Genomic DNA, 26,968 nt, shown 5'->3' with positions numbered 1-26,968 from the left:
TCTCCTTTTATCTGCAGACTTGCACTGCTGCATTCGGATTTAGTGTGGTATTTGCAATGCTTTCTGTTTGAACAATGGGCTCTCTCTCCACAAATCCAGCTATTGCACAGCCAGGAAAGGGCTGATGTACTTTTTAATATGTGCACATTAGAAGCACTGCAGCAATTCTAGCATTCTTTGCCCTCAAATCTCAGTCCCTACATCATGACATTTTGTAAATAACAAACTTAATGACTCTTTTTCTTTGTTTTCTGCATTTTGAGTTCTGATTTTCAAGTTTTTCTCTAAAATACTGAAGGAGATTTACTCTGTTTTTATTTTAAAGTAACAACAGCTAATGTTATACACTAACAGGATTCCAGGAGCTGGTGCTTCAAATGAAATACCAGTTCCTACGGGGAAAAACATGCACCAAAAAGCCATGAAGATAAGAGCAGAGGGACCCCAGTGAGCTTGTCAGACACTGGCCAGCATGCTGCTGGAAGGTGCCAAACCCCGAGGTTTCTTTTGTCCTTGGTTCCAGCTGCTCCTGCAGATGCGCAGGCGTTTTGATGCAGAACCAAGGCTGGATACATGAGGAAGCAGTGGGATGCAATACAGATTTAGCTGCCTAGTTCTGCCAGAGGTCACTAGGACACCAGGGGAGGACACAGAAGAAGATATTTCCTTAATGCTTTTTTTGCTAAGTCACCAGGTAAATATGGGACCTCTCGCCCTGATTTCTGCTGTCCACAGCTTAAACACTGAGTCAAAAACAACTATCCATCTACAGCCAGTGGAGACAGTGGCCCTGCTGGGGCAAATTTCATGCATCTTAAGACGGGCTGTGAGGTTGCAACCAGCCTCTGATTGCATCAGGTTTTCCCCACTCTGCTCAAGAGACCCCAAACTTTGACTAGATCCCTGGCTTTTTGAGATGAGCAGCACCCTGAAAATAGGGAGGAGAGGGTCAAGGCATTGATGAGACACCACTTTTACAGGAGCTGGTGCTGATATCTGCTAACACAAGCCCCTCTATCTGCTGCAGTGGGCCTCTCCCTTCATTTGGAGGCTTGAGGCATGCATTGGAAGGGGTCTACTCTGTAAAAATGGAAAATGAAGTAATTGCCAGTGAAGGTGCCTCGGATTTCATGGTCTTTCCTTCTTATGGCCGTACCCTGTGAGAAGAGCATTGAAGTTTGTGCTGAATTAGCTGCAGAAAGCTTTGAAGAGGGCTTTGAAAAATATTGTCTGGGAATCTCTTTCTTTTCTCCTACATTGCTGAATTACCTACCGGAAAGGCAAAAGGGGTCCAACCAGTCTGGAAAACAGAAGCTTTCTTCCTTGCAAGGTAATGAGCTTTGGCGAAGCGTCCCAGTAAGAGCAATGGGGAGAGATGGGGAGAGTCAGCCTTGCTAGCTTTAAAGCAGAAAGAAAACCAAGCACAGATTTGCAGCCTTTCTGGTTGGGAAAATGAACACAAGCCCTTGGCAAGGGCATGGCCACGCTGAAAAAAACTCTCTTAAAAACTACGTCTAGGAGACGGGAGCACTTCACAGCAAGGCAGGGACCCTGCCTAGGCTGACATGAGCATTGCTGTGCTTAACCATTTCAGTGCTAAGTGCTTAGCAAAAGCATCCCCATGTCCTAGCGCTGGGCTGGTAGCGTTTAATGATCTCCTCCCACCCCAGGCTATGGGTATTACCGCTGAGCTGATATAATTTGTATTGGTCGATGGGCCTGTGGGTTGAGATGCTGCACAAAGAAGAGCAATGTACCCCTCCAGCCAAGAATGAATAATGCAGCTGAAGGAAGATTTCCAGTCCATGCAGTGGAAAACAGCACAGCCTCAGTGCTGCCTAGTCCTTCCTTCATTAGCTTGGATGGATGAAAGGCCACAGGGCTTCTGTTTTAATGATGGATATAATTAGATACAAGGCTTTCGTTGAAGCCTTCCCCTTATCACTGCCTTTGTTTTCTTTTTTTTTTTTCCTTCTCTTTTTTGATGTTTTTGCAGTGCACAGGCTGTGCACAGCCCTCTGTTTGCTTATCGCTTCTCACAAAACTGCCTGCCTTAGATAGGGGCTGCTCAAACCCACCGGGTGGGCAGCTGGCTCTGTGCTTGTGGAAAGTTGCTCCACACGGCTCTGCCTGATGAAACCGGCTGCTGCCACCCTCTAAATTCCTAATTATAGGTAGGAGAAAAAGAACAACAGTTCATTCTGTTAACAAGAAAGCCGAGCTGTCACGTGTGTGTGGCTAACGGTGTCCAAGCGGCACCTAGGACATCTCAAGAGTTGTGAACACAGTGCCGCTGCACAGCATCCGCTGGGAGGGAGGGGGGAACTTCCCAGCTGGGGATGCTAAAGCAAAGCCAAAGGATGTTATGCAGACTGGGCTTAGGGTGTTATTTGTTGTGTATGAAATGGAAGGCATGGAAGTTCAGTTCGAGACCTGTGCTGGGCTCCACATTTCTGCCTTGCTGAACAAAAGGGCTCCACTGGCACGTTCGGCATCCGTTCCAGCGCTGAGTGATGCATCCCGCGTGGCATTGATTGACTAGCACTGACTGTAGCCCCAGGGATTTTAAACCTGATACTTCAAGCATTAAAGTATCCCCTATGAGCTAAAATAGAAGAAAAGAGCTCCTGAGGACCCCCTCCTCCCCTCCCACCCAGCGGCTGGCACCGCGGCCGACGGTGCTGCTCTCTAAGTGAAGGATATGGGGAATGCTCCTCCCTGCTGGGGTTTGTTGGCAAAATGTCCCTCGTGCCAGCGTCTGGCACCGGATGAATCTGCACATTTCATGTGAGGGACTGCGATGTTAGGACTGTCCATAGGGAGCAACTGTTGGGGTTTCTTTAGCTCTTCCCTTGCCCCATGTATGTGCCACTCGGGCTCAGTTTACAGCCTCACTGCCCCATCAGCCATGCCCCCGGTGAGCAGGGAGGGCTGTAGGACCTGGAAATTTGCAGTGGGGGAAAATCATTCCTCAAATTCATTTGTACTTGCTGATCTTTCTAGACACAGGGGGGAAGAAGGAGAAAGGCAAGGCAACAGGGGGAAAAAGACTCTTAAATATTCATCTAAAAATTCACTCACTTCCTCTTCAGCTATTGCCCATAAATCACTCAACTGCTCTGTCTCCTGCTGAAGACAATATTACAGGTCTCTTGAACCGTAACTGTGTTACATCTGACAGCCAACTCCCAACGAGTGGAAAACAGATCACTAACAAAACCAGTATCCCCCTCCTTCCCCTGAGAAAACCCCATCTCGCCAGTAACACGGCAGCTCCGGCTTGCTCTGCTTTCTATTTAAACCACTTTATCCTATAGAGAAACAACGCTACCCACCTGTTGGTGTCCACCACCTCTGCTGCTGGCACTCCCTTGCAGCCTGGCTCCCACCACCAACCCCAGTCAGCTACCGAGTGCCTGAGTCACCTATTAAAAAAGGAAGCTGCAAGCTCAGCACCAGTCTCCCGGGTGGCCTGGCCAACCACGTCATCGGCTTTGCTCCCAAAATCAGCCGCCCTGAGCAAACACAGCTGCTAAACAAAGCCCTTTGTGTCGCCGTGTGCACCCCACAGCGGTCCGTGAACCGGGGGTTGTGTAACGGGGCCTGAGATCAGCTGGGGGCTTGCACGGGGCTTGCACGAGCCAGAGGGAAAGGGATGGCCCAGTGGTGCAAGTCGTGCCAGGGTCCTGCCCCCCTCCATCACTTGCTGAAGGGATCGGTGCTCTGGAGAGCATCTCATCCCGGCCAGCCAAATCCGGCATCCTCCGTCACCTGCTCAGCGTCTGCCTGACATTGCTCCTCTGCAGACCAACATTGGGTTTGCCATGATGGCTGCTGGACCTGCCATGTCCTATGCCATGGAGCACAGATGTGTTATGGGCTCTGTGTTATGGCTGTGCCACGGCTCAGGTGCTGTGAGACATTTGGCACAGTGCAGGACCCAAAACCCAATACTCAAAGGACGGTGGGAGCAAAGGAACCCATGTCCAGGAGCTTCTTAGCACCAGGGAAATCAGGGCAGAAAAACATTGATTTCTTCACACTGTGAAAGGGACTCTGTTTTCCAAGGGGATGGAGGTGAACTGACGTGGGAATGCTCCTGGGTTTGTGGTGCTCTGGGCTGGCTCTTTCCTGGGAATTTGTGGCCATTTCTGCTATTGTTCCCTGCCTGGGATGGTTTGTGGGTTACTCCCAACGGGACGGTCATTACCAGTTGGGACCCCTGACTCAGGCTGTGTGGCTGGACGAGTGTCCCCATTCCCGCTTGCTTGTCCTCAGCGTGCATTTCAGTGAAACCTCAGCAAATCACTGTCCCCCTCCTGAAGCTGGAAGCCTGTCCCTGGAGATAGGGATCCCATTTCTAAGTGCCTCTATCTCTAGCTGCTGGAGCTGCATGTGCTGCATCACACCTACCCTATCCTCCTCCCAGCTTTGCCCTCTGGAGTATCTTTCCCCTGACAAAAGAAGCCCCTGACAAAAGAAGCTCCTAAATAGCAGCACCGTTCCACAGCTGGTCTGGGGGAATTTGCACAGACGGGTAAGCACCCATAAAAGCTGGCTGAGAAACCAGTGCTGCCACTTAATCCGGGAGCCTGGCAGCCCATTGGCAGTGCTTGCTCAGTGGGGAGTTTTAAATTTCTGGCTCCAACCCCTGTGCCAGCGGTCCTGGTCCATGAGGAAGCTCTGCCGGAGGAGACGCACGCCGAAGGTGGCGTGGGAAGAGGGGCAGGCTGCCTCACTGCCCCAGTTCGGAGACTGCCGAAAGGGTGAGTGGTCCTGGGATGCTGCAGCAAAGGGTGTGCGGGGAAGGGTGGTCCTGGGAGGGTGAGGGTTTGGGGAGGGGAGAGCATCTCTAGCTATTTCTCATTGGCCTCATGACCCGCTCTTGAGGCTTTAGCACATGTTAAAATGTTACATGCTTCTTTTTCCAAAGGAAGGGGGAAAAAAGATGGGACAAGGGTGCAGCAGGGAGCATCGATGGGATTTTAGGCAGCCTCCAGTAAAGAGTGAGGACCAGTGATGCTCTGAAGCATTCTGTTTATCCTCACGGGTACTCCCTCCTGACTCTTGGATCACACTTTGCTCTGTTTGCAAACTGCGGTGTTTTCTCTCGTTTTCAGTTCTACAAAGGACAGCGAGGATTTGAAATTCAGGCTTTTTCTTTTTGCCACAGATTGGCCAATTATGTGAGAGAGTGGCAATTGTAAACACTTTTTTTTTTTAAAGAAGTCATCTGTTTTTTGACTGGTTTGGTCCAAGTTACCTTTTTGTTATAACTACGTGGGCTAGGAATCAACCTTTAAAAGTGAGAACTGAGATTTTCATATGCTCACCTCACCAACTCAGATGTAAGAACACCACTGATTACAGTTAAATAACCTACAAAAATCAGACAAATTCACAACACTGTTTTCTGATTCCAAACTTTCATGAATAGACCTTCCCCTTTCAAATAAGTTTGTACAGCATCGAGTACAATAGATCCCTGATTTGGAGGTGGGGGGTATCTCTGGTATAGATCATAAATGTAATGACTAATGTGCATCAAAAAATACAAATCATTCTCGTTTGAAAGGGTTTAAGAAAGATTTTGCTCTGTCTGCAGGGCATATGTTGCAATCACTTGAGCAGCTCTGGCGCACGGAGCTAATATATGAATTCTGGGGTGGGAAATGGGCTGAAAAGAAAAGTTCCAGACCCAGGGGAAGGTGCTACACAAATAAGTAAAATAAAATAATGTAACTAAAGAGCAGCTTTGTTGAAGAGGAAATAAGGTTTAAAATATCATTCCATGCTTTAGGAATTGTCTACTAAATTATAGTCAAACAATTAACATTTTGCACATGTATAAAGTTGCATTTGCAAATCTGAGGGGGTGGGAGAGGGTGAAGGAAAAAACAGCTACTCAAGAGTGTCTTGTTTCCAGCACTTGAATTTCAAAATCAGATCTCTACAATTTCCAGCACCTCTAAACTGAAGATTCATGATCTTTAGTCACTTCTGCAAATGTTTTTGGCTCCTCAGTGTCAGCTGCACTTTCCTTTGCAGGAGCAACATCACAACCCCCAGGTAATTTAAACAGCTACTTAGAAAAGCTGGGAAAATTTAGCCTCAGGCATAGCTGAGTATCTGCCCCAAGGCAGCTCGGGGCTATTTCTGGGCTTTGCAAAAATCCAGGAATGTGGAGGACTCTATTCCTGGTACCAAAAAATGCCAAGAAGCTCTGCTGAGAGACAGCTGCGAGTGGCATTGCTGGTTGGGGATGTGGCCTTCCCGAGTGGGCCAACTGCTGTGGGGTTGTCTTTCCTTAGAGAGGGACTTAAACATCACCCAGGTCTGCTCCCCTGCTTTTGGGTTACGAAGTGCCTAGACGAGGTGGATGCAGGATCCGCTCAGCACTGCCTCGTTCTCCATGTTCCTCTGCTATTTGCAAAGGGTTAATAAAAGCCAAGCGGACGTTTAATATATTGCTCCCCCGGGCTGTGTATCGCTGGGATCTCGGTATCCAGCACTGCCCTCTGACATGCCAAGGATCGTGTATCACACACCATTCTCGTGCCCTCCAGTAACTCTTTATCTGTTATTTATACAGGGGGTTTTCACTGAAGTGGTGATAAACACCCCTGCTGCCAATACAACAAGAGCTGTCTTTATTTCCCTCTTTCTCTATTTCACCTATCCCTGAACGTTGGCTGTCAGCAGGACTATTTTTATCCCTAACCTCTCTGCCAGGCTCCGTGTCTTCTGCAAGCTCTACCTGATCCCATAGGGCGGCATCTCAGCCCTTGCAGGCTACAATGCAGGATGACCATTTGTGATAGCGGCTTCCCTCCCCCCTAAAATCCCCTTTCCCGGGGAAAGCAACACCGAGCTGCCCACTGGAATAACCTCTGCCTGGGGAGAGGGCTTCTCCACATGCCGCGAATACCAGACCTTTTAAGGGAAGCCCTCTCTAACCACCACGAAGAGATACCTTGGGAATGTCTGTGCAGGCATGAGCCCTGCGAGCATCATCAGCTGCACATCCCACCTGGGATGCAGAGCACAGCCAGGATCAGGGCTGCGGCGTGCATCTTAAAGCATTTCTTTGCCATGCCTTGGTGTTTACACATGGATACTACGCAGCTCTGAGGAGCTGCTGAGACCCTGGCTTTTGCTTTCTATTCTTATCATGGTGTTTCCATGCTGCTGTCAGCTCTTTGTCACTGACAGCCAAGAAAACTTAATACTGTTTTGGAAGAAACAGCCATAGCCAAAAAAAAATTTAGCAGTATCCTTTAAAGAGAAAACCCCAACCCACTTGTAGCTATTGAGTTTCCCTGGCATTTCCATTTATTTCTGAATGAGGCAAATTGCCAGTGAGAATATGGGGGAGGAGAGAAATGGGTGGCTTTAAAAGAGTAAAATACCAGGTTGTACAGTACTTAATGCAGAGATTCCTGCTACCATGTTCAGACCCAGACTTGGGGTTTTTGCTGGTGCCGAAGAAGGATTTCCATCCTCCTAGCATCAGGGTTAGGGCATCCTTGCCTGGTTTTCCCCAAAAAGGAGGCTTTTGTATCCTGCAAAATACTGCATCTGTTAAAGGGCTGAAAACAGTCTTTGTAGGATGTTCCTATGAATTTCCACCTGTGCTGGATCCCTTAGTTGCCACTAGTGGATTACCTACCACTTTGCCTGGACAAGAACACAGGTTTTCATATTTTGCTTCTTCTCATCAAGTGAGGCACCCACTCCACCTCTCTTTCCCAAAATTCCTGTTTTCTAATAAAAACCTGAAGCTGCTTCACATATTTTCCAGCAAAGATTTGGGTGAAAACTGGACACTTGGAGGGATTTGGGGCAAGTTAAAGAATTTCTGTTATTCTCACAGCAATCACAGGATGTGTATCCCAGAAGGAAACGTTAACCACTGCCAAATGCATGAGCAGAAAACCACTACTTTCAGCTCAGGCTGTTGGTGTCAGGCCCTTCACACAGTGACTGAGGGGCAGCACCGAGACCTGGACCTGGGGTCCTGGCTCTCTCCTAAGGTCAGTGGCTCTCTCCTAAGGTCAGTGGCCGTGACACAGACCTTAGAGCTAAAAGGCTTCGGCAGATGGATAATCAGGTATGAGACACACACACAGGGGTAGGTTTCTGCTTCGTCTTAGAGAGTTGTGTAAGTTTTTGGAGTTACTTTCCATACATGAGCACAAATAGGGAGTGGTATGGCCACATTAATGCTGCTAACCCAACAGGCTCCTGAAGCCCTTTATTTGGCACAGGGTCACAAACACATTTTTCAGCCCTCCCTGGAGACTGGGCGAGATGAGGGAGGGAAAGAAATTCCCTCCTTAACTAATCCTACTCTGCCTCCTGTTCCCTAGGGCTGTAAGATGAAGCAAAGCTCATTTCCCTCCGAACAGTCTACATTTTGCTGCCTGCTGCCTGCTGCCTACCTGTCCTGAACATGGTTTTGATCTGGAAGATGTCCCCTCCACCCCCAGCATCCATCCAGCTCACCCAAATCCCATACGGATTCTTTCCCCTCTTGCTGGTCATGGTGACCACAGTCATGGTAAATAACAGTATTTTTGGGGAAGAGAGTAGACACTGAGATCTGGACCCATGAATTTAAGCCTCAAAGCTAGGAACTTCAATATTTCAGGACAGGGGAAAAGCACACACGTACAATGCTCTGTTTCTGCCATGAACAAGGGCCCTAGACAATGGTGCTGAACCAGACTGAAGCCACCATCCATCAAACACAGAGACAGCACCTTCTGCAGCAGAAGGTGGGATTTACCAAGCTCTGGGCCAACAAAATAAAATCCATGGCCTTGCATGAGCTGCAACTACTGTTTTCATAGCACGAGGCGCTGAGCATCCTCATTTGCCCTGTTTTTTAGCATCAGTCTGAGGTTCATGTTCAAGCAACACTTCACCCCTCTCTAATCTACCCCAAGATTACTTACATGGAGGTCTTGGTAGTCCCAACAGCTGTGTCAAGCCGTAGACAGCCCCAATGGAAAATCTGTGTGAAACTCACAGCTGGGCAGCCCTTAGTGTATCCTACGAGGAGCCCTGCTCCACTCCTCACACCCTCGGTCCTGTTCACTGCCTCCCAGTGGTCTCTGGCAGCTGGTTTTATCACCGAGCACTGGGCTATGTTGAGAGGATGAACCACTTGGTCTATTTTTAGGGAAGAGTGAAATTGCTCTTCCACCAGGCTGAGTCAATCATGAGTTTTAGCAATCCTACACGGGGGCTGGGAAAGTCTGGGGGCCTGGCTTATTTTCAGAAATTATTCATTCAAAATACCCCTGGTGTAATCTGGTAGGGGACAGGCGATGCTTCCGGGCAGTGGTGCAGTGGGGAAGAGGCATTTCCCTGACTCATTGTCATGTCTTTGGGCTGTGATCTGCATGGCCAGACCCACTTTGCCTCTGGCCACAGCCAGAATTTTAAGGGAAAAGCTGGGAAGGTGACAGGTATTAGCTACATTTTCTGGTTCCCTATTTCCTCATCCGTTCCAATATTTTAGAACCAACAGAGAAAAAAAAATATTTTAGGAAAGTGAGAGGAAGTGTGTATGCCAAGAAGGACAATTGAGCTATCTGCTTTGTGGTCAGTTGGGTATCATCCCCATCCTTGCAGTCCCTCCGTTAGCAATGCGGTGCTGCAGGGAGGTGCTCTGGGCCGTGTTGGGAGAGGGATAACAATAAAGCACTTGGCCCCAGAGAGCTCTTGATGCCCTCAAAGCTCATCTGGGCAATGGGTGTTATTTTTAGCATATTAATGGTGGGCACAACTGTGTGGCAGAGCTGAGGACCCTGGCCTGACCATGCTGATTTACAAATACAAACATAACCAATGGCTCTGGGGCTTATTTTAACAGTCCACCTTTAACAGGCTGGGATAGTGATATGGCTGAGGAACCCAGTAATGTTTGAATTGGATCCAGCTGCTCTCTCTTTGGTTTACTTTTCTGACACCTTTAGAGAGCATAGGCTTGAGTAAATCGCCATGTGGCGATGAAAGGAGATGTGGGTTGGCTATGCCAGTACCAGAAGTCACCATTACCTGAGATAAAACATTCACTCAGAGGTGCTTAGGATCAGAAAACACAGGGCGAGAGCCACAAGAGAGCCATGCTCGGTCCCACCCTGCTTGTACCCTCCCAGACCATGCCCATGGCCCACAGCACCCAATGCCAGACACCATGGGACTGCAGCGATGGGGGGGGAGAGATGCATGGATGTGAGCTGTGCTGGACCAGACCGTCTTGGGGCAAAAATCATACCTGTTTTATCTGTGCGCACAGAGCTGTCTTAGCCTTTCTCTGTGGTGTCTTTGTACAGCATGTAGCACAGGGACATCGCCATTTCTGCCCGGCTCGTTGGTCACACAAAGATCTCATTGTGCTGAGTAGATGAAGTGTGACCCTGGTCCCCAAAGGGGCTCCATGCTTTTCGCTCCAAAGGGCCGAGCAACTCGCCACTGATGATTTTCTGGTTTGAGTTGCTTAAGTTTTTTGGTTCCCTCCTCCTGAATACCTTTGCTGGAGTTTTACAGGGGTGTTTGAAGGGCCCGCTGCCCCTCTCTTTCCCCTATAGGTCTGCAGGTATCAGGGTATCAGTCCCTGGAGAGGATGCTACACATCAACCCGGCTGCAGTTCAGCGTGCGTGTTTCCTTGTCAACATCTCATCACATCATCACATCACATCACATCACATCACATCACATCACATCACATCACATCACATCACATCCAGCTCCAGATGACCATCTGTTTTCACCGAGGCTCCTGTAAGGGCCCGGCTCCTCCCTACCATAGCCCAGTTTCTTTAACCATCCTGAAAAGCTACAAATTACCAGTCCTCTGCTATCTGTGTTAAGCCTGGTGCCTAGGAAGACCATTACCCCTCCCTCTGAAGTGGTCTCTGTTTTGTTTGTTGCTTCCTTCAATAAATGAGGATCCGAGAAAAAAGCTAAATTAGAACGGGCTGAAATTCAACCATCTTGGGGATGGGCAGAAATACAGCCACCCTTTTTACTTCTGCGTGCTGAGGAGGAGATGGTACATCGTGAGCGGTGGCTGTGAGCAAGGCAGCACTAAGCAGCCGAGGAGGTGCAGAATGAAGTGGCCCCTGCTGAGCGTACCCTGCGACGTGGAGCAGGAAAGCGAGGGATGTCGTTAGGAGGGTGGTAGGCAGGTCTCTGATTGCCAAGCCAGGCTGTGAGTCAGAGGACTGGGGATGGCAGGGGCTGTCAGCAAACATGCACCCGCTCAGGTAGCATGAACAGAGTGGCAGAGGTGTCAGCAAACACAGCGGTAGGCTGGGGACAGAGGTATCTTATTTATTCCATATGGGTGGAGGGACATAAAGGCAGGAGGTGAAGGGCAGAGCATAGCAGCTCAGTCAGCAGCTCACGACGGGTGTGCGTGTGTGTCCTTGTGGTGTGCATGTGCCCAGCAGGAACACACAGGGTGCATGCATATATTTATGTGGAGCTCTCTCTTCATCTGCGACATATATTTTCCTGTCTGTCTAGCTGCAACATACAACATACGTATACAGGGGGGTGGTCTGTGTGCATGCATGGCTGTCTGTTCATTCTCCTGCTGTCTCTCTGTCCATCCCTAGGTGGACGACCTGGTCTGCTGTGGATTGTGGCCTCCACGCATGTCCCCCCATCAGTGCCCCTGCAAACACTCTCCTGCAAGCCTGCAAGATCTGAGCTACCTGACAGCTCGCTCTGCACAGCTCCTGGGGAAGGGTTTTTCTTCTCCTGTCTGGAAGATAGCAACTAATTAGAAAGCAGAAAATGAAAAAAATATAATCGATGTGGCACTGGGCCTTTCTGAGAGGCACTGAGAGTGTGATAGGGGGTGATCAGCAGCCCGGGGGCATGGGGGTCTGGAGCAGAGGGCAGCCCTGAGCCCTCAGCTAAGGCAGGGTGGCTCTTGCTGGGAGCAGAGAGAAGAGGGCAGCAGGGGCTCAGCAAGGGAAAAGCTCTTTAGGCTAGATCAGGTGAGAGCACAGACTAGGGCTTGCAGGAAAAGCCAACTAGACGGGACTAGCCTGTCTGTTTTGATCCCTGCTGCCAGCCCAGCTGCTGACAGGGCTCAGCCAGGCATGAGCGGAGGCTGATCGCTCCCCTGCGCTCTGTAACCACTGCATGCTCCCATGGCAGCCCCTGAAAAAGGTACCTGCGATCCCAGTATCCCTGACCAGCTGTCACACGGACTGGGAGAGGTGAAAGGGGGATGGATGGCACCTGCTTCTGCCCCTTCTTTCTGTGATGTGAGGTGCTCTAGTCAGCGGGGCAGATGGATCTTATGCTGAAACACCCCAAGTTTCCCTCCTGGCTGAGTTGCAGAGGCACAAAGCGCTTAGAACTGGACAGGTTGGGCACTTAGAGGAGTCCCAACGTTCAACTCCTGCTTGTCATGCTCATGAAAAGCAATTGCTGAAAGGGAAATGAGCTTTTAAGGGTTATTTTGACTGCAGGAGCCTCTATCATTGCAAGTGCCAGAGCTGCCTTGAACTCAGAGCTGTTTGTAGCACAAGCACAGCCTTTTATCTTAAATCAGCATTTTTCCCCCGCCTTTCAGATCTTTCCAGTTCAGTGGTGATGTTCTCCCGAACCCATCTGCTGAACGGTGTGCTGCAGAAGGGGGATGCTGTCTGCAAGTCCCCAGGTCATGGAGAGACGGATGGCGACAGCCTCCTTCCACTGCTGGGGCTGAGACACAGTGTCCAGCGGCTGCTGTGCAGCAGCATCCTTGCGGAGAACAATTTTGGGACCAAAGTGGGACAGTTTCATTGTCGCTAGATGGCACCGCACCCCCTTGCAGGAGAATGTGCAGGTGCTACAACGAGGAGGGGAAAAAACCACCCCCTGCCAAGCAAGCGTTGCAACCAAACCTGGGTCTCCCTGCACGCAGGATGGGAGAGCCCACCGTTTTCTGCCCTCTCCTTCGCCTCCTCTCTTTGCTTTGAAAATTCCCCGTGGATAGAGGTCGAAATGAATACAGAATAGAAAGGGGAAGGGGGAGGAGGGAATTAAATGCGTTTTGGAGGCTGTCTGGATGCTCTGTAATTTGCAGTCACGTCAGGCTCCAGTTTCATCTTTGCTCTGCACTGAGGTAACATCCTCGTGTGCCCTTCAGCTGAAAGCACTGAATAATGGAGCTATATTAATACATACATGCGCAAGCATATGTATGTGTGTGAGCTGGGGGAACGGCATGCCCGCATGAATGACCCTGTTTTCTCTTTCTTGGCCGTGATTTTCCTTTCTCTCATTGCCAAAATTCATCTAGAAGTTGTTAATTTTTAAACCTAAAGTACTCAGGAGACTCTACCTGCAGCAAATTAGCTGATGCCTTCTCCTCTTTAATATTAAAGGACTCAAGCTTTCAACCATTTCCCTTTGGGGAAAATGGTTCCTTGATTTACCATCTTCCTTCCTAGGAAGTATTTTGTTCTATCGTGTAAGTCTTCCACTGCTCAGTTTAATCTCATTACTGCTAACTATAGCCACTTGGACATCTTTAATTAGTGACTCGGTGATGTCTTTGGTGGAAACTTCCTCCAGATCATCTGATATTGTCAGTGTGGCTGGGGATGTAGCCCGGCTGGTTTAGCTGCCTGGGAATGGGCTTTTCTAAGGGGTGTAGCAGCCTTCCCCTTCGAGCAATGCTCAGGACTCCAGCAGTGTCTCAGAGGTGAGTATGCCGTGTCTGGAAGGAGGTACAGCAACTGGTGCTTTGACTTCATGTGTAGTTATTCAGCTCTGAACTGTTGTATGGACATGTGTTTGCTGATAAGCCAAATGCCAGTCAGCAGAGCTGTCTTGAACACTGCCAAGCTGTTGTCCTCCGTATCACAGCGTCCCAGACCTGAGAACCGTGCTTTGTGCTTGACCTTACAACATTGTGCGGCTTCAAACTGCTCAACACTCTGCCTTCCCCATCCCAGGTCACTGCGTTGGCTGTGTGTCCCCTCCTCAGTCCTGGGGAAGGTCTGTGGGGCAGTCCCTGGGTGATGGTGATGAGCCTCCTGTAGAAGACCTGCCCTGGTCACTACTGGGGCACGTGGAGCACTGATGGCTCTCTCGCGCCATGGGAATGACCAAGCACAGCACAGGTATAGTCCTGGACATATCTTGTGCCAGAAGAGATATGGGACAGCTAGTTCATGGACTTTTTTAGGAAGCATTACAACTCCTGTCTTTGATCAAATCCAGCACCTACATCAGAGGTAGCTGTCATATTCCCAGCTCCCTGGCTGCAATTGCCTCCCTAGAAGGACCCCACATCACGTAAACCCTAGCCCTACCAAAGAAGCCGTGCTGGAGATGACATGAAGTCTTTGCTATTGCAAGACCTTTGAGTCAGGGGCTGGAGAGTGGTGTAAGGCTCTAAGATAGACCATGATTCATCATACACCAGCCAGAGGAAAAGATGTTCCTCGCGCTGTAAAAGGCACACTGCAGCTAATACTGTGATCGCGTTTAGCAAGATAGCATGGTGACTTCACGTGCTTTGATATTAAAAATACAATCCCAGCAATGCTGTGGGAACTTCATCTCCTTCATTTGTCTGTGTAAGAGACTTCTTTTCCCATGCAGTTGGGTAATTAAATACAGTGTCTCAAATCCAGGCAGCATGTGATTTTTTCTTTTTTTTTCTCTTGTGAGAAAGAAAAGCAAGAAATTGAAAACAAAGAGAACAAACCCTAGATAGATGGGATATGGGGTCCTGGATTCCTGATCCAGGCCCAAAGCAGGCAGGATGGTCCCTCCAGTCTCAAGTCCACTCATTATGGGATTGTTGGAAAGTTGTTTCTTTCTGCCCCAAATCTACAAAACCTTCCTGACAGTGAGTTTTGGTAAAATTCAACCCTTTCCCATGCAAAGCTTCAGCTTGGAGCTCTCACTGTTCACAGATGCCTCTTGCCTTGAAATATCCCTGACCTGCTTTAGTCCCGATGATATCATAGTGTTAGGGATCACTTACATCTCCTGTCTTAAGCCAAGGATGACTGTGTCTGATACACCACTGCTGCCAAATCCAAAAAGGAGCCCAGCCAAGACTCCTTCGTTAGGTACAAAGGAACCTCTCCCTTTTCCTGTTCTCAAGGCTGAGGTGCAGGGAGATATTACTCATCCCAAACTGAACATGGATGTAATTCTGCCTTGGTATTTAATACCAGATAGTTTTAAATGCTGGGATAGCAGCATAGGGAGAGTCAGCGTGGCTCCGTGGACTCAACACTGGGCCAGATCCCAGCTGTGTTGGGATTTGCCAGCTCCGTGCAATGGGACCGATCAGGGCTGGGAGGGGTACGGCTGCAGTCGTGTGGTTGCCTGCTCTCTGCACTCCCTGTCCTTGGCCGCACTCCTGCATGGCCTGTCCTGGTATTACCCACACCATCCCCAGCCAGAATTGCCCAGTCAGTCTCTGTTATGGGATTACATGGGAAATACAGCTTTGCGCAAGGACCGAGTAGACCCTTCCCAGTTGCAACTATAGAGCTGGCAGTAGAGTAGCAATGATGACTGGTAACCAAAATAAATCCAACTCACAGCTTCTGCCTGTGGCTGAGTCATCGGCTGTATCCGGCACCGAGGAAATGATCGCCTGCCTGCTGCGGGACAGCTTCCCTTCCTGTGTGGGAACAACAGCAGGGAAACAGGTAAATTCCCATAAATAGAGGAGAGGAACTGCACAAAGCCCCAGTGTAGGGAAGGTGATGGCACCAGAGGCTTTCCAGAGGCAAAGGTGGCCCTGGCATTGCCTCCATATATTGTGTGTGGTTTGGAATCTTTTCCTGTAGACCTGACACAGGCTTGGCTTTGCTCTGTTCTCTCCAAGGACGGTACTTCACAGCTTTTTGGGCCCCACTCTGTCTCCAGAGCTAAGTGGTCTTTTCTCTACCCATCCTCATTTTTGAGGCAACCATTTGTGGATCGGGTTTATCCATCCATTTGCTTTACCTGCTTCCACAATGATTTCCATGTCTCAAACCCAGTAATGGTTGGTGTTGTCTTTTGCTGTGCCCAGTGAAGGGACCAGTCCCTCTTGTGGCATAGTAATCATTTGGGTTATATCGTACAGTGGTGAGATGTACATGACCATTTCAGACAGAATCTCATCCATAATTAATATTCCAGGTCATAATGACTTCATGGGACTCTCCTTTTTCCTTGATGTAGGTCTCTCTCCAATCTAGGCTGTCCATTCCTACCAACTCCTTTCTCTCCAGGAAAAGGATGGTAGCAAGGAATAGTTTGTTGAACATATGATATCCTGATAACATTAAATGACCCAGAGCTGGATAGGATTAGAGATAAACTATGTGAAAGTTTGGTAAAATTTGGGTGTCTGGATTGAGAAGAGAGTAACAGGACTGGAAGCAAGGTGATACTATGCAAGCCATAGGTGATATTATGAATTTGTCCTTGCTTGTAGTTGTTGCCTGGCTCCAGGCATTGTCAGCTGCTTGCATGAACTGGCACTAAGTTCCATTTCCAGCTCCTGTGGTGATTTAGTATTTAATAGTGGAGTCAGGCCTTTCTTTCACTTGTCACAGCACATGGTACCCCTTTTCCACTGGATGCTGTGGCATTGCAGAACCTGGCTCGAGGGAAACCCAAGCATGTGTTTGAGGATCTGGTGGTGTGTCTGCCAGCTTTTAATAATACAGAAAGACAGGTGGACTCCATGCTGCAGGGAGGTGATGTGCAAGGGGTTTTCCGCAGTAGGGTTTTCTGTTGTTCACCCTCACCAGATCTTGGAGCAAGCTCTATCCTGATGGTAGCTCTGATGTCACAACATGGCTCACCTGTAAACCTGCTCCTCCTTCCCTAACCATGGAAGGTTAAACTTCCACAGGGCAGCCCCCATGCCCAGGGATTGGCATCAGTGGATGATAAAGAACCACCATGAAGCCCCACCACTTATAAGGATGACTCTGGCACCCAAAGAAAATAAATTTCCAGGAGCTTTCGAAGAAGAGCACCTACTAACCTTTGCAGGAGACGCCTTCCATTTGATGGTGGCAGGACTCCATTGTTCTTTCCTCTGGATGCTCTGAAGAGAGGAAGGGGAGGATGGGTCTTTATGGGGTTTGGTCTCCATGCTCAGGGGTTGGATCGTGGTCATGATTCTGGCATCAGCCTCCCTCCTCCTCAAAATGCTATTGGGAGATGGTGTCTTGACTGGAGCAAAATGTAAACTCTTACACCGTGGAGTGGCTTTAGGAGTGTCAAAGCTGGTCAGGACTCCTCTGAGATTCCTTGTTGGGGCACTGATGTTAGGGATAGGAAGATCCTCCATGGACTTGCTCGGGCACATATCACTGGGGTGGCTTTGAGATGAGGCATGTTTTTTCCCCATTTGGCATACATTAGTCTGTGATAGATATCTTCTCTCCATGAGCTAAAAAAACAAAAAATCCCCATAAAAATAGGCTCATATCTAACTTCAAAAATAAATCTTCTGAAATTTTTATTTCCTGCTCTTTTACTCCAAGCATCACATCTGTTGACCCTCTAACTTTTTGGGGTGAAGGAGTGTCTCATCACTGTCTGCTCTATGTTCTCTGGAGTAAATGTCAGGGGCACAATCGAAACACATTCTAGCCCTTTTTGAAGTGTGGGAGAAGTTTATGTCTTGCCTATTTCCAGTGAAACCTCCTGATTTGTCTATGGTCATGCAAGGAAGCCTTGGAGTAGAAAAAATATGACCATTGGCTGTCTTCCCTCTTGGATCATTGTCTTATCCCCATCTCCATCCTCTTCCTCTAGGAAATTGTGTTTCCAAACAGTCAGGAAATCCCCCTCTCTATCATTTCATAGTAAACCTCCAGTTTAATCTTAAAAACCTGGACTGGAAATAAAAATTTTCAGATTCTACATTTTTTTAATGAGGTGCAATTCAGCTTTCTCTGGTCAGTGGGAATCAACCCTATCTTCAGCAGGGAAATTGGATGAAGTCCAGAGTATCTGGCTTCCAGTGTGTAATTTTATCACTGTTATTCCAGGTTGTAAGAGGCCCTTATCACAAAGCAGGATCCAACATGCAAATACAGAGCTGAGAACTGCACCTTATGCCAATGAGTTTGCAATCAAAATATGCTATAAGGGACACTGGTAGGTGGGAGGTGCACCTTTGCCATGATGTGAGAATAGTAGTCACAGCTTCTGATTAGGGGGGAATTCAGTTTAAGATGCTGAAATGTAGATATCTAAATGTAGCTGTGAGCAAAATATACTCATGAACTTGATGTCTAAGTCCCATTACAGTCAAAAGCACCAAAAAAGTGATTTCTGCACCCTAGAGTAGAATGACTGAAATGACAGAATGACAGAAGCACCTACCTTTCCTGGCCAAAGAAGGTAGGTGCTTAGTGTCATTTGAGACACAGAGGGTAACCCCCAAAGCCTCCAGCTGCTGGTGCAGAAGGGCAGAGATGCCTCAGTGTGATATCTGTCAGCCCAGTGTGGCTGTCTGGGTGCCTTAATGACTTTTGGTGCCTTTGCCTCAGGCTAGATCCTTCCCTCACTTCCTAACCAGTGCTAAATCCTCTGCCAGGTCCTACATCTCTTGATGGTCTTCCATTGGGCTCTACCCCTACAATTTATTCACTCCAGAACAATCGGAATGTTATATATGAAGCTTTCAACTCATCCTGGAGCATCTTAAATGTGTCAGTCCAACTGTACATACTAAAAGGGAATTGGATCTGACCTGCCCTGAGGTGTTCTCAGAACAGCACCAGATATTGCAAAAAATGCTAGGTTTTTGTTTGTCTCTAATTGCCAAGAACTGGAGCGTTATGTTTTTAGGACATGCTCTGTCCTACCTAGTCTGAGCCTCTGTCTCTCACCTTGGGATGTTCTTGCTTCGACATGCTGCTTTCACAGTCCAGGATGCTCTGGTACCTGCAGGAAAGACAGGAGATGGCACCTTAATCCCTTTTTAGCCTGAATGTATTTTTCTATATGCTAGACAGGCTCTTTCTGCCTTCTCTTACCCTCTGGAAAATATGAAACCCAACAGACTTCAAAAGCAATCTTGAAGAGTGAGAGAGATGTGAAAAATCCCCCAAAGAGGACTGGTTTTAGGTCTAATGGATTAGTTCAGTGCAGTGCCACTAGATCCACCGTGAGCCCTCTCCTCCCAAGCTCCGTGCAGACGTGTCCCTGGAGGACCCCCTCTCCCCACTGGTGGAGGATGTGCTGGGGGTTTTATTGGCTGAAAGCGGTGTATTATTGCACTTCGCTGATACATGGCTTGCAGCTGAAGTCAGGCTTTCCAGAAGGTCAACATATTGTTTATTCATTCAGCTTTAACCTAATGTAAAGGGATTTATCAAGTCACTACCTGACCTAATATAACACCAGTGATGAGTGAGACCTTTGCAGAAGAAACCACCTTCCTTCTCTTCCTTGCTGTGCGAAGTGCACTTTCAGATTTCTCCAAAGACCCTGTCAGATAGATGACTATTTACAGTGAAAACTGACCAAGTTTGGGATATTCGGAACTAAACTGTCCCAAGGGGAAGTTCAAGAGACAGTCTTGACAGCTGCTCTGTCACTCTTATGTTGAGGGAGATGTACTTTGGGTTCTGTTGCTAATCTTATTTGTCTCACTCTTGGCAGTGTTGTGGTCTGACCTCAGTTATGGGTTGTAACCAGAAAAGAAATTAGCCCTTAAAGGACTGGGGTTGAAATGCAACTCTCCCTGGAGCATTTTGGTTAGAAACAGTTGAGAGAAACCAGGAAGGGATGAGATGCCCATACCCCTCTTGTCTCCTCATCAGCTCATCTCTCCAGCATTTGCTGGTTTCCCTCATGGCACCTTAGAGACTATCAAGATTAAAAGCCTTAATTATCCATCTGGGAACGCTCCAGTCATTGGGGTCGAGGGCAAATTCCTCTGTGTCTCTGTATTTGGGGAAGTTTGTTGAGTGGATCTGGCTTTTGAATCAGGACTTCTCTTCCAAGACTAAATAATGCATTGGTAATATGTAATAGCTAAGAGCACTTATGGCAGAAAAGTACTTGCCTCTAGCTCAAGACATGACACACTGGGATGCTGTGTTTGGGAAAGACCTTATCTGAGTGAGATTTGTTTATTATGGAGATGGGAGAGGGAAAGTCCACCCTGGAACCCCCCAGATCCAAGGTGAACTGTAGATTAACCACTCACCTGGCAACTAGTTCAGAGACGGACACAGATTTTCTCAGAGGAACCGCTCTGTGCTCTGGACTGCTCCTTGGAGAATGGCACAGAAAAGGAAAGGACTGAGCTGGCCTCAGCTTCTCAGCTTTTTCCATGTTCACTGTCTGCTGGCATTAGAGCAAGAGAGCAAAGGTTACGGTGCTGGATGTGAAGATCCAGGGAAAAGAGGCCAACAATTAGTGCATCCATCTCCACTCATGGGATCAGTGCATCAGTAAAGGGTTGTGGAACAAATGCTTTCTTCACTGATACATCTGCAAACCTCATCACATAAATTCACTTTTGAAAAAATAAAGTAGGGTTAAAGAAGACACAATTTAAATTACTCCTTATGCAGGGAACGGGTCTTTTCCACCTCTGCCTACCACTATTCTCATTCTCTTAGATCACCCAGTGATCTGTGACAGGGAGAAGGAAAGAACCTGAAGAAGAATTAGCTTTAAATAATTTAAAAAATATTTGATGGAAATTTTGTATATGCATCATTGGTTAAAATTATGTTTCCAATGTTGCATAGACCTGAACCAGCTCTGAATTCAGGCAGTAACTAGAGAATTAAACACCTCTTGGTCTCTTCTGCCAAAAATATTCTTGCTTTCCAGGCTGCAGAAATGTGCAGCAGAAGTCTCAGGCATTGGATTTGCAATGACTGATCTGACACTTGGAAGTACATTGGGTCATCTGGGGTTCATTTTCTGAATTTAGACAGAGCTCTAGGGACCTACAAGATATATGTAATTGCTCTTTAATTACTGACACAGACATTCAAACTATGGGATTATTAGATACTTGTATTTAGATTTTGAAAATACTTGTTTTAAAAGCCATGTTGCTTGCAAAATACATTTCATAAGTGATTTCTATTGCACTGGCTTGAGTGCTGGGCTGTACCCAGAGCTGTTGTCCACCCATGTTTGGATGTCCACTTCCAGATGCACTCAAGAGGGGCAGATTTTCTGGGAGATAGGGGTGTCATTCAGCAGTTTATGAATCTCTGCCTCCCGTCTCATGCCGTTAAGACATCAGAAATCAAGACCAGAGGGATGGAGATGTGTTTCTCACTAGTTGCTTGAGAAATTTCCTTTTTTTGTTTTCCAGGTCATTTCCCGTGATGTTAAAGAAAAGACAGATTTGTTAGATCAGAGGCTCCCACCTCCCACAGTCCAGGGATTGTTTCCCATTTTTGCGGTGGTGTCTAACATTAAACAAATCCAGGTGAAGAGCCCTCGAGGGATTTACTCTGTGGCAAAATGAGCCTGTTAGGAGGGAGGTGTTCCCTGATTTTCCATTTATATCCCCCCTTTTCCTTAAATACAGTATAGGCAGTTGATGGAAATACTCTTCCCAGCCCACCCTGAACAGTTCCCACAATCAGCACAGCATCCCCCAGTTGCTAAGGGTTTACAGGATTTTTCTGATATTAATTCATTCCATCTTCTGTGATCTGGGAGGGTTTTTGTGTAAAATCACTTACATGCTAGAGTGCTTTCCTCCACCCAAGATCTGCCATTTGATAGTCTCCTTGGGGCTCTTCGGTACCACGCTTCTGACTCCTTCCTCTCCCCCTTCTTTACAAGACAGGAGGCAAAGTCCCTTGGCAAAGCTGCAATTAAATATTAAAAGCTGATGTGGGAATGGGAATGGTATGAATTGGAGAGCTGGCACTGAAGAGCAGAGGAGATGAAGCCTCCTCCCTGCTCCTGTCAGCCTGTTGCCAATTATTGAGGTCTCATTCTTTCCCATAAAAACACCGAGTAAATTCAGATCCCAACTGGGGCACCAATAGCCATCTAGATCCAAAGCTAGATTCTGATTTAGGTGGAAATCTGCTGGAATCCATCTCCCCACCTTGTCCCAGCTGGAGCAGAAAGGAGCTCCGCTGCATGGGGATTTTTAATCGGATGCTTCTGGCACAGGTCATATGTTCATCTTCCAAACCAGTGAGTTTTTTCAGCTCAGCTTGTGGTCCCCTGTGCCTGTGGCTTTGCTGGGGAGGTTTCGCATGAGCTGCAGGAGAGACTGTCTCCCCGGGGTGCTAACATCTCTAGGGAATACACTGCTCCTCCTCGCAAAAATGAAAGGTGGGCCAGGCCTTAAGGGAGGCAGGGTCCAGATGAAAGAAATTGGAATACTTCACTATTAGGGGCGAGAAAGGGCAGGACTGTCTGAGGGGATCCAATTTAAGCAACATCTAAGTCTGATTAAAGTCAGAGTTTGGCAAAGGTAACCTCTTAGCCATGTAGCAACATGGCCACAAACAGCTGCTTTTGCACCTAACAATAACTGGGTTTCTATGAAGTTCTTGCTGGGGGGTTTATTCTGCGCACACTGGAAAGTTGACCAAGCAACAAAGCCAGTGCACGAATAAGAGCAGATAACAGTGTGTTGGTTTATAATGAACAAGAAGGGCTGCATTTGACATCAAAAGCTGGAAAATAATTTACCCAGAAATGCTTAAGCTAAGCAAGAAACCTTTGACACAAGGAGCGAGTGAGTTAGGGCAAAGCAGAGATCCGGATAAACAAACTGGCTGTCCCTGTCATTACTTTATGAAATAATAACTTGCACTTCTCCATATGTTCTGATTCAACTTTTACTGGAACAAAAACTCTTTATCAAGCTTTTATTCCAGCACCTAAAAACAACTGAGAAACATTAATGATTTTAATTCTCTGTCCTGTGGGTACAGTGAGTCTGATTTCATATGGTAGACTCTTCTCATGCTACCTATCGTGTTCAGTATCAGCAGTGCCTAAGGACCAGCCTAGAGCACAGCCCTGACTTTGTGCATACTCAGATTTGTGCCAGACTTGAACCCTTCACCCTTCTTCTGCACTCCCAGGGTCTCCCTGACCTGCTGGATGTTTCCCAGTGAACACGATTCAGTTCTTGGAGGATTTTGTAGGATGCCCTGCACTGTAATGCGAAAATACCAGTGATTTTAGTAGCTGCTGGGCAATCAAAAGGCAAGTCTGATGGAGGCTGGAAGGATTTTAGTTGCATGGGCAAAATGAGGCTCTGAAGCTGGGATGCTTCCTTGTTAGTCATTTAAGTCAGAGGACAAGGATTTCGCTGACAGAATGAAACAATGAACATTGCAGTCCATCCAATAGTGAGTAATAGGGGCTGCTAAAAGACCCATGAATTATTTCGGGGACTACTGCCATCCCGTTCCTCTCTCCATAAAGAGGCTGCATGGACATAATTCTCTGCATAGCTCCAAGGCACACTCACTAGATAAAGTGTGTTTTGAAACTGGTTTTGCCAGAATTACAGTGCCTTAGGCTGGTTCTTCAGCTACCGTCTCTGCTGGGTGCCTTGCTCAGCTCACAGTGATTTTAGTCTTTGCTGTTAGCAGTGCACTGGGTTTGCTCTGTTGGCAAGCGCCTGTGGGAAGATGGGAATTAATTGTTCATGCTGAGCAGTTTCTGTGAGCTGAGAAGAAGAGGTGGGTCCCAGCCCAGAGAGGGAGCAATGTCTGCCGAGTTAGAGCTATGCACACCTGCCCACTGCTGAGCTGCCCCTTTTGCCCCCCCTTAGTCCCTGCTTTCCAGGACGAAAGCCCCCAAGTCCTATTCCCTGCTTCTCCTCTTGTTGCATTATTTTCATGCTGCTGTAAGTAGCTCCACTGGTTTGCACAGAAAAGTGCCTGAATCAGGTTGACTTGCCTCCAGGTACCAAATCATGGCAGTGGGGGACTAGTTAGAGGATGGAGGGACAGAATGTAGCAGTCCCCAAAACACCTTTTCCTCCCACAACCAAGGAAGGGAAATCACTACTCCTGAAGACTCTTGGGGTTTGCCTTTTGCCTTGTGAGAAGTTGGAAGAGGTGTCTTGTAGAAACTGGGAGCTTTGATGGGACATGATATCTGAGCTTCAGCAGTTTCCCCAGGTGAAGGAGATGGGGTAAAGAGATGCTGTGAGGACCCTTCTGTTCATATGCCTCTGTGGTCTCCAAACGCTCTTTCCAGTCACCAGCCCAAGCAACCCTTGCCCTGTTTGGGACACAGGTTTTCTTTTGGCTGCTCTGACCTGTTCTCCAAGGGGAGCAAGCAGGTCAGCACTGACTGTGCTCCTGGAAGGGCCTTTCCAGATGTCCTTAACTCTAAATAAAACATGGTGACCTAGTATGCCAAGCTAGAAAGAGCAGTCAGCCACAAATACCTCCTCTGTTTCCTGCAGAAAGGTGGAAACAACCATGTTACCTATGTGTGCCTCCATCCCAAGGACCTTTTATAGGGTCTCACCCTGGGAGAGAAGATAGCTGAGAGGTTTTAAGAAGCCAGGCTGCACTTTCTCTCCTCATTGTGATAAACAGCCAAGTCACACCCTTTTCCCTCTAGCAATGGGAATTTGCCTGCAGAAAATGGGATGGGAGCTAGAAAGTCCTCCAGGTGCTTCCACGATCCTGGGCAGCAAAGTGATGCCACTGGGATGTTCCTCTGCAGGGTCACAACTCCGTCTGTTACAGCCATCCACCCTTCCTTGTCCTGTGATTGCAACACAGGCCTTCTCCAGGGTAGGGGCTGGAGTTTTATTTCAGGCACTACGAGGCTTTATTACGTGCCCAGGACGTCTCCTGACCACCACACTGGGAACAATAAGGTTTGCTTTTTGTTTTTGTTTGGTATGGTCAGATGCCCTGTGGGGACACTGAGGGCACTTGGTTTGGCCAGCCGGGGCAGAGCAGGGCATCCAGGCTGGAAGCTGCAGTTTGGTGTCTCATCCCCTGCTGAGGCTCTGAGGTCTCCAGCACAGACGTGGGCAGGGGCGGGCAACGCTGCCTGCACTTTGCTGGGGTAGTTGGCAGCAGGCAGGCAGCAGGAGTACAGGCAGGGCACAGAGGCAGCTAGCGGGGAACTTTGAACTGGGAGCTACTAATGGTTAACATAGACAATTAGTTCTAGCTGTGTCAAATGGACTGACCTAAGCCCACATGAGATTTGTGCTGACCAGACAGGGACAGCGGTTTACATAACCACCTCTATTATTTTTTTCTTCTTCTTTTTTTGCAGTTGTATAATGTTGTTTTGATAACTATAGTCCCACTAAAAACGTGCGCGTTCCTCTTTCTTTCCCCTCCTGTGCCCAGCCTGTGTTCCTTTCCTGCATGCACGTTTGTGCCCTGCTTCTCAGATGGCTGCGTGCGGGGATGGTGGGATGGCGCAGGGTGCGAGTGAGCACAAGAGGGAATAAGTCAATTTGGGTGTGACTAGAGATCTGCTATTTGTTATAAACAGATTGATGCATAAAAGATTTTCTGAAAAATACTGGTTGTGATGTGTGTTTCCTCCAGATTTGATCCCCTCTCAGGGAATTTACAGCAAGCTGGCTACAAGCAGTGGAGAAGAGCCAGATTTTGCACTCTCCCCAGCACGTTCCCTCCATTTTTGGGGGATAAGGGGAGATGCTTGCTCATGTGGCATCAGGGCTGTGTATGTGGCTGCAAAGCGAGTGTTTGATTGTGTAGCTGAAGGCACCATGCAGCTCCAGGGAGCTGGTGCTGGCAGAGCTGACTTCTTTCCTTTGGTCTGCTGGGTAGGGCTCTGCACTAGCAGTTTACTAAGGATGGCTGCATTAGGGGAGGAAAAAACCCTGCAAAGTCTCTGGTATTGCTTTCTCTCCGCTATCCGTCTTTTTCTTGTCATTTCCATAATTATTGGTTTCATGTTAAGTAACCAAAAAATTATCTATCAAACGCACATGTGGAACTAATGGGACTTATTTGAAAAGACCTATCTTTGCATTTACAGCTGGCACATCGCTCAGTCCATTTTAATGAGCTTCCATGGCATCAGGACGTGCTGGGGAGGGAGGCTCATGTGCGTGCTCGCCCCGGGCTACCCGTGCACCCTGGGACTGTGGGCTCCGTAGATGCACACTCCCTTTGAATGCTCCCTGCTGCAGACTGCCAAGTCTTTTTTTTTTATTTTTTCATTCGGGGTGGAAAGCTTGGGAGACTGGCTTTTCTTGGGAGAACTCTGTAGTGGCTGGGTTTTGTGATGGCTGGAAATACTGTGGCAGGATATTTGGTAATTTCCCCTTCAAGAAGTTAAGATGGCCTCTGACTTCCTTAAGGAAAGAAAAAGATGCGAAAATTAAAGTTTTTCAGACTCCACAGTCTCAAGTTCAGGTGAAGGTTGAGATGCAGAGATGGCCAAGGTTGTAGGGTTCAGGGTGCAGGGACATCCAAGGCCAACTCCAGCTCCTGCTTGGCCTCAGCTTTCTCAGAGACCTTGGCATGAAATGCAGCAAATCTTGGACCTCTGTGGCATTAAGGTGTGGCCCTCAGGACATCAGCTTTGCCACAGGTAAGCTCAGCCACCACCGCAGGGTGTGTGAAGGTAAAGCTCACCCTGGACTGTAAGAAAATGAAACACTGGGCCCAACATACTCAAAAGTAGAGAAGGCTTCTGATGGCCTTCATTTAGAGTTTTAGGGTCTGATTTTGAGAATAGCCCTGCAGGACCTGATGGCATAGCCTGCAGGACCTGATGGGGTCTGTGAGCAGAAAATACCCTGAGCTGCTGCGCAGAGTTGACTGTCTTGTGGCACACAGGGGACCGAGCTGAGGGACAGCAGCAGGGCTGTGTTTCCAGGTTTGGGGTTGCACTCAGACACAGCCCACCACCGCCCCAGGGAGCAGAGCGGTCCTCGAGCAATGCCCGATGACGGCCTCCCCGTGACGCACCACCGCATCCCTCTCTGCGTGAAACACCCTGAAG

General features: G+C 48.1%; 1 protein-coding gene across 2 annotated transcripts in view; it reads right to left on the bottom strand.

Annotated features, from left to right (window-relative positions):
* Positions 1–20,338, bottom strand: part of XIRP1 (xin actin binding repeat containing 1) — a 32,371-nt gene extending 12,033 nt beyond the window's left edge. For both annotated transcript variants that reach the window (XM_072851541.1, XM_072851542.1), the window contains exons 1-4: positions 20,211–20,338; positions 18,886–18,940; positions 17,025–17,435; positions 15,581–15,662 (exon numbers count right to left, since the gene is read on the bottom strand). In XM_072851541.1, coding sequence (XP_072707642.1) covers positions 15,581–15,662; positions 17,025–17,435; positions 18,886–18,940; positions 20,211–20,338 — 676 coding nt within the window. The remainder of the gene's footprint in view (positions 1–15,580; positions 15,663–17,024; positions 17,436–18,885; positions 18,941–20,210) is intronic.
* Between the last annotated feature and the right edge of the window lie 6,630 nt (positions 20,339–26,968).

The sequence above is a fragment of the Ciconia boyciana genome, chromosome 2, assembly GCF_034638445.1.
Source record: "Ciconia boyciana chromosome 2, ASM3463844v1, whole genome shotgun sequence".
Classification (NCBI taxonomy): Eukaryota; Metazoa; Chordata; class Aves; order Ciconiiformes; family Ciconiidae; genus Ciconia; species Ciconia boyciana.
The sequence above is the reverse complement of the archived record's forward strand: the minus strand, read 5'-3'. Positions and strand labels throughout refer to the sequence as shown.